The following is a 12,284-nucleotide window of genomic DNA, read 5'->3' as shown; positions in this document are numbered from 1 at the left end:
CCACCACTCAACCCCATGTGGTCGAGTGCTTGACCAAAATTCAAAATTCGAACTCATCTCTCCGTCCACTCGATCGTGCAAGAGAAAATGGAACCGATTGGGCTTGGGCTTTGGTGGTACTCGATCGAGTCCCTCTTGTGGGCTGGTCGAGTGGCCCTTAAAACCCATTTCTTACAAGTCCAATTCTTCTTAAACCCATTTATGCTCTCTTAAAAGGTCTGCCCAACACAAACATAAAAGAAAAATATCAAAACTACAAGGAAATTTAAACTTATGTACAAGGATACCTTAGGAACTTCCTCCCTCGTGAGCTTGTTTAAAGTCTCTAAACTTGACTTTTGGTGTCTTTTCAGGCTTGGTTTGGAGACCAAGGAGGTGATGAGATCCTCCCCCTGGTTCAACTTGATCACCTTGAAGCTGATTCTTGATCACTTCACCCTTAACACTTGAACTTTGTTTCTTCTTAAGCTTGAGTCTTGGTCTTGCCTTCTTCAAAGACCTCTTGTTGAGTTGCACTTGAAGATCCTTCACCAAACCATCTAACACTTGAACTGAATCCTTGAGATGTTGAACTGATTCCTCATGAGATGAAACCTTAGCTTATGAAGTCTCTTCTTTTCTCAAAACCCCGTAATCAGCCTTATCTTCAATCTTAAATGGTTGACCTCCAATGGTTGGCTGGTTAGATGGATTTTTGATATCAAAGTTCATGGTCAAACCTTTAGCTATGTTCAACCTTATCAGCCCTTCCTTAACATCAATGACAGCTCCTGTTGTGGCAAGAAATGGTCTCCCAAGCAAGATTGGATCTTCTAACTCCTTATCCATCTTTATAATGATGAAATCAGTAGGAATTCTGGCCTTGCCTATCTTAACTGGGAGGCTCTCCAATTTACCAACCACATCCTTATGTGAACCATCAGCTAAACTTACATAAAGGTTGTTTTGCTTGAACTCAGTGTGTCCAAGCTTTTCTGCTATAGAGTAAGGCATGACACTAACAGATGCCCCCATATCACACAAGCATTTGTTGAAGTGTAAGTAGCTGATGGAGCAAGGCAGATTAAATGGATCTGGATCTTCAAGTTTTGTTGGGATAACAGTTGTCCGAATTTCCTCTTGATCTCTCATGTCTTGATTCTGAACTTTCTGCTTGGATATGTCAAGTAGCATGTCCTTGTAGAGAGGATATGGAGCAAAATGTTCCAAAGCAGGTCCTCTCTCTTCTTCTTTCCTTTCAATGACTTCCTCTTGTTGTAAAGCCATCACTTCCTTCTTTTCAATTTTTTCCTCGAGTTCCTTCAACTTTTGTTCCTTGAAACGTCCTGGGAATGGCAGAGGAGGTTTGTAAGCAGGAGAATGTATCTGACAGGCTTAACAACTTCTGCGGGAACAACTCGATCAGTCACTCGATCGAGTGCTCGATCGTGTGTGTGGTCGAGCACCTGGTCGAGTGGTTTTTCTGCTTCAGTTTGCTGGGTAAAAAATTCACTCTGAGCTTCAACTTGTGATATATCCTCCCCATCTTGAACCTCACTGTCCTTAGTGACAGCTTCCTCATAGAAATAAATAGCTTTAGCTGTAAACTCCCTTGGATTTTGAATAGTTTTACCAGGCAGCTGGTTTGGCTTAGAAGCTAATGTAGAGGCAATGTTACTCTCCATGTACTTGACTTTAGAGTTCAGATTCTCAAACTTGATATTCAGGTCATTATAAGAATCATCCATCTTCTGGTGTAACTCAGCAAACTTCTTTGCATTCTCAATCTGCCCATTTGCTTGGCCAAGTAGCAACTGTTGCATCAAAGTTCTCAAATCTGGTTCCCGGGCTTTGTTGATCTGAAACCCTGGTGGGGGACACATTGGAGCCTGGTAACCTTGTTGTTGCTGCTTGGGTACATAATTGTTGTGTTGTTGGGACAGTTGAGGAGGGTAGACTTGATCTTGAGGATTAGCTACATTTTTGTTTCTATAGGCTAGGTTGTTGTTCTTGAACTGATTATAACCTTTGAAACCTCTTTGATTCTGCATATAGCAAATCTCAGCAAATTCATTCTCCCCATCTTTGAGTCTCTTTTTCACCAAGAAAATGGATGTTCTTTTGTTGGCTGAGTAGAATCTTGTCCAACTTCTCATGAACAACCTTCAAATCCTTCTTATACTTCTCATCTTGATCAGGGGCAACAAATCTCACTGTTTTATCATAATCCTCATTGTAGTTCCCATCAGATTGTGCTAAATTCTCCACTAACTTCCAACCTTCTTCTACATGCTTGTTGATATTCCATTAGAGGCTGTATCCAATAGCATTCTTATCTTTGGCAAGACTCCTCTATATAGTGTGCTAAGTAGAGACTCATTACTAAACCCATGATGTGGACATTGTGTTTGGTAGCCTTTGCATCTCTCCCATGCCTCACAAAAAGTTTCATTATTCTTTGTGCAAAACCAGAAATATCATTCCTCAACCTTGCAGTTCTAGCATTAGAGAAGAATTTAGCTAGAAAGGTCTTCTTACAAGCATCCCATGTAGTGATAGCACCAGTTGGAAGTGTCTTCTCCCATAGATGAGTTTTGTCTCCAAGTGAGAAAGGAAACAGTCTGAGCTTCAAGCCATCTTCACTTATACCATTGATCTTGGTGAGGCCACAAAGCCTATCAAACTCATCAAGATGATCTAAAGGGTCTTCCATAGGCAAACCATGGAATTTGTTTGCCTGAATCATGGTGATCAGCCCACTTTTAATCTTATAATTGTTGTTGGTAACTGCAGGACGAACTATGCCAGCTCTCTGGTTGTGTGTATTTGGAGCATCTCCTGCACCAATAGGTCTTGGCCTGTGATCCTGATTGTTTTGTTGCTCCATTAGCAATTGATCTTCCTGTTCTTGGAGGATTCTGGTTTTCTGCTGCCTCAAGTCTCTTGGTAGGCGGTTTATATGATCAAGGTACTTCTGAAGATTCTGTTCTTGGAGGATTCTGGTTTTCTGCTGACTCGATCACTAGCTCGAACTGACACTCGGTCGAGCAGAGGCTCGAGTTGAAGACTTAACCGACTGAAACTGGACGACTGACTGAATCTGGGTTGGTAGCTCGATCTGGTGCTCGATCGTGCAGATGGTCGAGTGCTGGATCGAGTTGGTACCTGAGATTCAAAACAACCAAGCAGATGAAGGATCTTAATCAATAGTGATCAAATGAACAATAGAACTTAATCATAAACTTGTGTAAATCCTAAATGTCACAAACAAACACTCAAATGGCAACGGCACCAAATTGAAACATATCCTTTTGTGGTGTGAGATGATGATAGTTATGATGGATGGAATGCAAGAGGTTTCAATTACTCTTATGTTGTTGTAATATAAGAGATGTCAATCCATAATGAGTGTGATGCAAGCAATCGGGATATGAACACTAATTTAAGTCGAGCCAGATATGATAATGGTTTTGAACTAACATCCTAATGACAAATATGAAATGCAAAATGTAAAACTACTAAGATAAGAGGCAAAATGTAAAACTACTAAGATAAGAGGCAAAATGCAAGTAAACAGTATAAACAAAACAGAAATGATTCTAAACATGAACAAGAACTAACAATGCTTATGAAATGAATGCAACAGGATTAAACAGGAATGAAACAGGAATGAAACAAGAATGAAACAAGAAAGATGCAGAACAAAATAAGAACTCTGGAAGGAGCTCGAGCAAGCACTCGATCGTATTCTCGATTGAGTGACAGGTCGAGTGACTTGATATGAAGAACATAACCAAAATCAACAATCAAAACAGAACCAATTGCAAGCAAATCAAACAGGAAGCGAATAACAGTAATCAAACAGAGAAATCAATAAACAAAGAAGGTTCCTAGGGATGGATTCATGGGCTGGACTCAAGCTATGATTACCTAAACTGATCAACAAACCTCAATCAACTATGAGCTCTCTCTAGACAATGATCTCATAAACTTACTAATCCATTCTCATGACAATAGCAATCAAGTTAAGATACTCCTAGACCTAGTTCTCACTAGCTAAGACCCCTGTTTAAAAACGCGGCCGCGGAGGCCGCTTAGGCGCCAGTTAAACGCTCGGCGGCGAACCTCCGCCGCGATATTACTGAAATCGGACTAAAAATCGGGAAACGAAAAAAACTTATAAAATTTGTATTTTTTGGCCTAGAATAGTATATTACATCTCAGATCTACCATTTGTTTATCGAAATCAGTTGAATTCGATGTAAATTCAGTCAAAAACAAGGTACTAAAATGACTGGCGGCGTAGATTAGGGTTGCAGATAGGTTGAAGTCGTGCAGAGAAGATGATATTAAAATTACTATTTTGCTCCTTACTAAGAAATTTGACAAAAAAACACGAAATTGAGTTTCTGGTCATCGAACTCGGGTCAGAGTGACTTTTGATACGCACACAACCACTAGACTAAGTTTGAATCTCACGAACCTGTTACAATTTTATTATATATATAGATAAAATCACTAAAACTAGTCTCCGATTAATCCCCGATTTAAATCCGATTTTCCGATTTTCTGATTAATCGCTAGGCCCAGCCTCACCGCCCGACTAACGCCTAGCGATTTTTAAAACATGGGCTAAGACATATAGAAACATGCATTAAAGATCCAGATCATTACATGTCAAAAATCACCTTAAACAACCAATCTCTTAGGTTAAGCATGATAATCTCTAGCATTAGCGTTATCTAACAACTTAAACATTGGTATGATGATAAGAAGCTTAAGATCTATCCTTACCCTCTCAGATATAAGAACAGCATAGAACACATCTAATCTAGAAGATATATTTAAACAATCAAGCTTGATCAATCTAAACAACCATAACCCTTATCCAGCCTAATCCATCCCTCAGATCCTAACACAATACTCAGATTGACTAAACATGATGAACAAAATTATAAACTCAGAAATTAATGAAACTTGCATGATTAGAATGATAAGACAAAGATCTACAATATTGAAGAAGAAAGCAAATCAAATTCTTAATACTTTGAAAGTTATGAAACCAACAAGTATCAAAAATCTAGAGAAAATACAAAAAATGGCTAAGGATCTAAGCAAAACGTAAATACAGTATTCCCAAAAGGGTAAAAACTAGGTTTTCCAGATAGTTTTCTCTCTAAAGTGGCTTGTTGGGCGGCCATATAATACATTAGATTTATATAGGAGGGTAGGGAAGCCCTAAAATGGCTAGAAGACAAAATAGAGAGGCGGCTCGGTCAGCTTGACCATGTGCTCGGTTGAGTGCATGGTCCAGTGACCTCTTCTTGCGCTTCTTCCACCAGTCGAGTCCCTCTCCTCACACGGTCGAGTGTGGTGGTCGCGTCGACTTCCGGATCTTGGTTTTTTTTTTTTTAATTTAATGTTAAATTATACTCAAAAGAAAAAATTACAGTGTTACAACTAGTGCATCGTTTATTCTGAGCTTAAAAACTGAACTAAAAACTAGAAGACAACATTAGCTGAAAATCAAATACGAGACTGAAACCAAAGTTGGAAACCCTCATCATATCGTCGATCCCCCAAGCGATCAATGGCTAAAAGCTAGTCTCAGATTTGTCGCTCCACCCAACTTATCAAAAGATCAGCAGACTTCGGTGCATCTCCATGTCTTCTCCCATTTCGCTCTCTCCAAATCGTATACACCACCACTTGGAAAACATATCGAAGAAGAAAACCCTCAACCCGGGACAGGTGAGACTGAGAGATATGAGCTATTAACGAAACCCAATCCATTGTGTAGCTAGCATTGAACAAACCTTTCGCCAGTGCAGACCAAACAGCCGAGACAAAAGCGCAGGAAAAGAAAAGATGGTCCCGAGTTTCCAGAGCAGAGTTGCAGAAACTACAAGTCCCCACAGCCCCATTATTCCATAACACCATTCTAGCCCCAGTTGAAAGTCGATCTTGGTTCTCTTCTGCTCTAGCTCCTTTGTCTGCTTCTCTTGCTAGCTCTATTCCTCCTTAGCATATTTTCATGCTTCTTGGGGTCCAAATCACCTGTTTATGGTAGAAACCATGCAAATGCAATGCAATTCTACTCCAATGCACAAACGATCCTTAAACTACTCAATGATGACCAAACTAGCTAGTAAATCATGCAAAATGTGTAAATAAACTAAAGTAAAACATGATGAAATATATGAACATCATATTGTTTTCCAAAATCTTATGTTGCTAAATATATAAGTGACTCAAAATTCATCATTGTTCAATCTGTAGTTTATCAACGTCATTTAAAACTTTGGCCCTGATTGGTAACGGCTGTTATTTGTGGCTGTAGATGCTTTGACTGTAAAGACTTTGCTGTAGAAACTTTTGCTGTAGAAACTTTAACTATTAAAACTTTAATGGCTGTTATTTTTATTGTATATTTTTCATAAATATAAATTATGCTAAGAATAAATTTATGTGACAACATAATGAATTTTATTTAAAAAATACAAAAACTCATAAAAATGAATAGATAAATATTTTCAACAAATTAAAAAATATAAAGATATGACATAGTTGATTATGTGTTATAATGGTTGTTGATGCAAAAATAATTATGAAAAGTGGATCTCAAAATAACAGAAATAAAAAAAATCTATTTTTAATGAATTATATTATATTTGTGATAAATTATATATAGATTGAAAATGAATGTTTTAATCATCATGGATAATAAGAAAGAGAAAAATAATTACAGTTTTATTATTATTTATTTGTTTACAGCCAAAAAAGTCTCACATTTGTGACTTTAAAAATTTGTACGTACAAACTAAAAAAATGGGCAGTTATTAGACTTTTAAGACTTAAAAAAAATAAAGCAATAAAAGGATGATTGGTAAAATTTTGGCTTTTAAGACTTTAAATTAATTTTAAAGCCTTAAAAGTCTCTCCCAATAGAGCCTTTATATTCTATCCAAATCCAAAAACCAAATTTATTATTCAATAAATCCCCATAAGATGATTGTTTTAAGGAATGGTTATCAATCATTATGATAAACATAACTTAATAACATGTGATTTTGAAAGAAAAAAAGTGTCAACTATTATCCATATCCCAAACCATATAAACATTTTTGTCAAATCACATTTAAAATTATGTTCTTACTTTTCAGATTTATCACCATAATTACTTATTTATAAAACTAAATATATTAGTTTAGTCATTCATGATTCATCAAATTAAACCATTAAACCAAATTAATCTCAGACTGAACCAAAATTGAACCATCATATGATCAACATGACTTTGATAGAGTTTCTGAATATTCTTTCCCTCTACATGGGTAAATGATTTAATTTTGTTAACATGATTATGCAAAGAATTTAATTGCATGGTTAGACTTAATAATCTTTTAAGATTTTTAGGTGCACATACATCAATAACATGTGATTTTGAAAAGAAAATGTAACTTTGAAAAAATAGTGCCAAAAAATACATTCTCAAATTTTAGCAAATAAAAAGACAAATACTATCCAAATTCCAAATCATATGAACTTTTTTGTATCTTTAAGGTTAACTGTATCCAAGTTCGCCCTAGCCGCTCTCTCTGGCACGACCCCCAAGACTTCATCCCTCGGCGGCGTCGCATCAGTTCGGCGTCGCCGGGAAACAGATCCGTTGTCCTCCTGCTCTCCTCTTCTACCTAAGCCCACTCTTTGTCTGTTTCGACGGTGAACGATCCGGAGGTCCACCAAGTCGCTCAATAAATCCGGCCATGCTTCAGCTTCATCCCACCCATCTCCCTTTGTCTCTTCCGGTGGTTTCTCCCAATGAGGTGATTCTCACGAGTTACCAGCCCCGAAATGCAAAATCTGAGACCCCAATTCGCCTCCCTCCCCTTGTCTTTCTTCCCTGTCACATGCGCCCTTTGAAGTCAATTTTATCATCTCTCTGCTCCTCGGACCTAGGTCCCCTCGCCAAGCCGGTTGTTTGGTCGCAGTTGGACAGGAGCTCTGTGTTGACGACGGAGCTGGACAGGACCTCGACAAGCCCCCGAGACCCAATCTTTGTACTTCACAATTCCAGGTCTGTCCCAAGTCTCCCTTTGCTTTCCCGTAGCATAACTTTAGGTCGATCTATTGCTTCAATTGTCCGAAGACTGCAATTCGAACTTAGTCACCCATTGCTGCTCTATTGTTGCAAAGCTTACTTGAGAACCCTGCCTTTAGAAACGCTTAGGGTCTCTACCTTTGAACGCCATAGATTGATGAGGACCGGCATTATGACCTCTGCCCTGTTGAGAGAAGGTTACCGGTTCCTTTCATATCTTCTCTTTATGTCTCAGCTGTGCTCTCGAGTATCCCATTTGCTACCCTGTTTTAGTTGCTTTGAGACTGGAAGTCCCAGGAGGATCGGCATTATGGTCTTCTCTCCAAGGAGAGGAGATTACCGAAGCCTTCCTACTTTTCCCTGCATATCATCCTTATGGTCTGAATGTTATCAAGAACAATTCAAAAAAGCTAGGATGTATGATCTCCTCTGGCAAAGTCTGAAGAATATCGGCACTATGACCATATCTCATAGAAGTGTGGTTATCGAAACTTCCTCAAGAAAGCCATTCCCAACTTCAATCCCTCTACCGCCCTCCTCCTTGCCAATGAGCCAAACAAACCATTGTGTCTCTCGGCTATGGACACCCTTTCAACGTCCCAATGTCAATGTGATAAGGACTATCAACCACTTTTCCATCTTGTTTGTGAATGTGGCGTCGAAGCCCCTTGAGCTCGCTTGCGGTTTGATGCTTTGCTGGAATCTCCAACACCTCTTGGCCATGACTATCGACTTATCTATCTTTCAGTTTATTGTTTATGTCTACTTTTCAGCTTTAGCTTTGAAATCTCTCAAACTTTGTAATCCTAATTACTTGGTCTGATGAATGAAAAAGCCTTGTTTGATCCAAAAAAAAAAAAAAGAACTTTTTTGTAAAATCACAATTCAAATTATGTCCATTTATTTACAGATTTATCATCACAATTACTTTTTTTTTTTTTGACAACAACATAAAAAATTGACTCAAACAAGCCAATGCAAAGGTAAATCATTAACATAGGTAACTAAGTGCGGAACTGTGCGAACGCGACGCGCTAACACAATTACTTTTATTTATACAACTAAAATATATTTTGTTTAGTAAGTCTCATTCATGATTCATCAAATTAAACCATTAAACCAAATTAATTTCACACTAAACCAGAATTGAACCGTCATATGATCTACATGACCCTGTGAGTCTTTGAATATTCTTTGATTCTTTCCCTCTGACTTGTGGTTTCCTGAAACCTTTTCGTCACACTCAAATCAAATGTTTCGTGTTTCTTAAAGCATTAATTTGTAAAATTGGTGTTATATAGGGTTAAGAATTTGGGGATTTTTTAATCTATTGGGTTCTCAAAGCCATGGACTTCCGAAGAAGAAGGATTCAGTTTCTTCTCTTTGCTATCGGATTAATCGCTCTCAGTATGACAGGTACTTTAGATTTGTTTCCGCAAAAGTTTCGATCTTGTTTCTTCTTTGACCATCAATTTCGCGTTTTGGTGTGTTTTTGGATAATTTCGTATAAAAGTCAATCATGGGTTTTGGATTTCTAGTTTAGGGTAGTTGTAAAGGTATCGCCTTTTCAGGAACTTGTTCTGAGATCTCGATTTGGTTCTAATAATACTCTTTCTTTGATCTGATTGGTTGAAACATGAAGTCTAATTCACCATCTGATTAATAACGTTATGGAAGACTTGGACCTACGATGGGATCAATTACTAGAATTAAGATTATAATTTGACATTTCAACAATTCATATCTTATAATGTTTTTGTTGTTTCCGTTAACTTGATTGATGAACATAGTAATGCGGTCGGAACTATTGTTTTTTTTGTTCAGAATTCAAATTTTCCCTTTTACTTACTCTTTGGAACCTCTGTGTTGCTCACCCATGCTGGTCATATGATCACAAAAGTTTCGATTTGTAGCATATAATGGTCACTCATTTCAGCTATATGACTCATAACAAGCTCCAGACGATTTCTCAGATTAGTTAACATGTTTTGTAAACAGCCATTTCAGTTTTCTGTTCTTGTTTATTTTTATTTTTTTTTGTGGTTTGTGAGATTCCATGTTTCTCACATTATGTTTTTTTTTACAACAGTTTGGTTTTGAGTTAAGACTAAACTTTGTTGGTTGTGGGTTCGTTGTTTAAATAGGATTATAGGATAAGCATTGGATGTCTGATTATCTTTTTTTATGTCTTTGTTGCATATCGTAAACAGCTGAAAAATGTCGGGAACTTGTTGGACAAGAAGCTGCATCAAAGAGTGGAGAGTTTACATTCTTGAACTGCTTTGATATGAGTTCAGGAACTCTAGCCTGTGCAGTTAAAGAAGGTGTAAAGCTTTATTTCTACAATATAAGATCTATTCACGTCGAGAAAGCTAGGAACATCGCTATTGAGAAAGCCTTGCATGAGGCACTGGTAAGTGGCATGCCTCCAAATGAAGCAGCCAAAGAGGTGCAGAGAGCAGGTGAAAAAGCGGCTAAAGTGGCCACCAGGCAAGCAAAACGGATCATAGGACCAATAGTAGCAGCCGGGTGGGATTTCTTTGAAGCGCTTTACTTTGGAGGGACTTTAACTGAAGGGTTCTTGCGTGGTTGTGGAACTATGGTTGGTGCTTACTCAGGAGGTTATGTGGGTGAGCAGAGATTTGGTAGATTTGGTTATCTTGTGGGAAGTACTTTGGGGAATTGGGTTGGCGGACGAGTTGGACTGATGGTTTATGATGTTGTGAATGGGGTAAACTTCTTCTTTGAGATTTATCAATCTGGAGAAAGTTATGAGGACCAGTCCACATATGAAACATCTGAGGACCAGTCTACATATGAAACTTTTACGGACCAGTCTACATCTGAAAATTCTGAGGACCAGTCAACATCTGAACATTCCGAGGACCAGTCTACTACATACGAAAATACTGAGGACCAGTCTACATATGAAACTTCTGAGGACCAGTCTACATATGAAAATGAAACTTCAAGTTATGAGCTCTAAAGGAATTGGAAAGCAAGATTTTGGAATATTTCTTTCCGATACATTTGACATAGTTGTATAGACTAAAAAAGTTTCCACAAGATCAATTTGTTATGGATGTCCAAATTATTTAAGTTTCATTTGGTTTATTGTACAAATTGGTTGTTTTAAATTAGTTTACATTTTTTGTCCAAACAAAAAAAATTAGTTTTTATTTTTATGTTGGGATTTTTTGAATGTTCAAACTTCAAATGAAGGCTCTATTTGTTACGGCAACCAAAAGTTGTTCATTTGTATGTTGCTGGATCTAGCGATCAGTTACAACAACAAAAAAATTGCGGTCCGTGGTGACATATTCGCTGGATCCAGCGATTGTCAAACAAATAATATAGCCATAAAAACATATTTAAAAAAAAAAATTATCTAAATCAAATAAAATAAAATATGATCAAAATCAAATAAAGTTATTAAAAATCAAACTAAACCTACATAAATTAAATTATATTAATAAATTTGAATATAATTAAATAACAATCTAATTAATTAATTATAATAAAATTTAATGTAATAAATTCAAATGAATAAAATAAAAATAAATATAAAAGTAATTATTTGAAATACAAATTTTCAAAACAAAAAATTAAAAAAATAATGAGAACGGTTGCAACGACAAACAAATGAACAATACAGAGTGACATGCAAACAAACATGGATCATTTTTTCTTACAACGGGTAGCGCCGGCAAATAGGTCGGGTGGGCTAAGCCCAAAGTTGGGTGAAATAAACATATTTGTTAAACATAATAAGGTTTTCTCTACAAAATCCAAATTCCATCTTTCTAAATGGTTTTTCATTTGTGTGATGGCTACTGATTTTTAAAGGAGGTATATTGATTCTAAACATTTTAAATGATTGTGTAAAATTTATAAATGTTATGTTATTCGATTATATATTTTAGAAAATCTAATGAAATCCAGTGTTATTGAACTAAATATATTTTTAAATCTTATTAAAAACATTTTTGAATATTTAAAAATTTGAGAGGATTTATTTAGTTAAAACTACAAAAATCTAAATTTCAAATCTAATGGTTGTATGTGAGATTTGAAAAGATTTTACGATACATCGTATCAAATTTTTTGAAATCATAATAAGCATATAAAATACTAAGGGGGTGGTATTGGTTTGAGATATATGAAGATTTTTGAAGAGTTCAACAAAATCATTGAAAATGAATAA

The 12,284-nt window shown here is 36.6% G+C and overlaps 1 protein-coding gene and 1 non-coding gene across 2 annotated transcripts; both read left to right on the top strand.

Moving 5' to 3' along the window:
• Nucleotides 1-2,364: 2,364 nt before the first annotated feature.
• LOC147944321 (small nucleolar RNA R71) lies at nucleotides 2,365-2,470 on the top strand. The gene has a single exon (XR_015558717.1). It is a non-coding gene; the product is annotated as a small nucleolar RNA R71 (small nucleolar RNA).
• Nucleotides 2,471-9,222: 6,752 nt separating this feature from the next.
• On the top strand, nucleotides 9,223-11,426 carry LOC104787402 (uncharacterized). The gene is made up of 2 exons (XM_010512979.3): nucleotides 9,223-9,496; nucleotides 10,291-11,426. The coding sequence occupies exons 1-2, from the start codon at nucleotides 9,427-9,429 to the stop codon at nucleotides 11,064-11,066; spliced, it is 846 nt and encodes a 281-aa protein (XP_010511281.1). The 5' UTR covers nucleotides 9,223-9,426; the 3' UTR covers nucleotides 11,067-11,426.
• The last annotated feature ends 858 nt before the right edge of the window (nucleotides 11,427-12,284 follow it).

This window comes from Camelina sativa, chromosome 5 (genome assembly GCF_030686135.1).
Source record: "Camelina sativa cultivar CO46 ecotype springtype chromosome 5, ASM3068613v1".
Lineage (NCBI taxonomy): Eukaryota > Viridiplantae > Streptophyta > Magnoliopsida > Brassicales > Brassicaceae > Camelina > Camelina sativa.
Note: the sequence above shows the minus strand (reverse complement) of the source record. Positions and strands in the feature narration are given on the sequence as shown.

What these genes read in the sequence shown, in the direction of transcription:
- LOC104787402 (XM_010512979.3), top strand. Translation starts at nt 9,427, where the DNA reads ATGGACTTCCGAAGAAGAAGGATTCAGTTTCTTCTCTTTGCTATCGGA. An exon ending in AATCGCTCTCAGTATGACAG is followed by an intron (nt 9,497 to 10,290) that starts GTACTTTAGATT and finishes TATCGTAAACAG; the next exon opens with CTGAAAAATGTCGGGAACTT.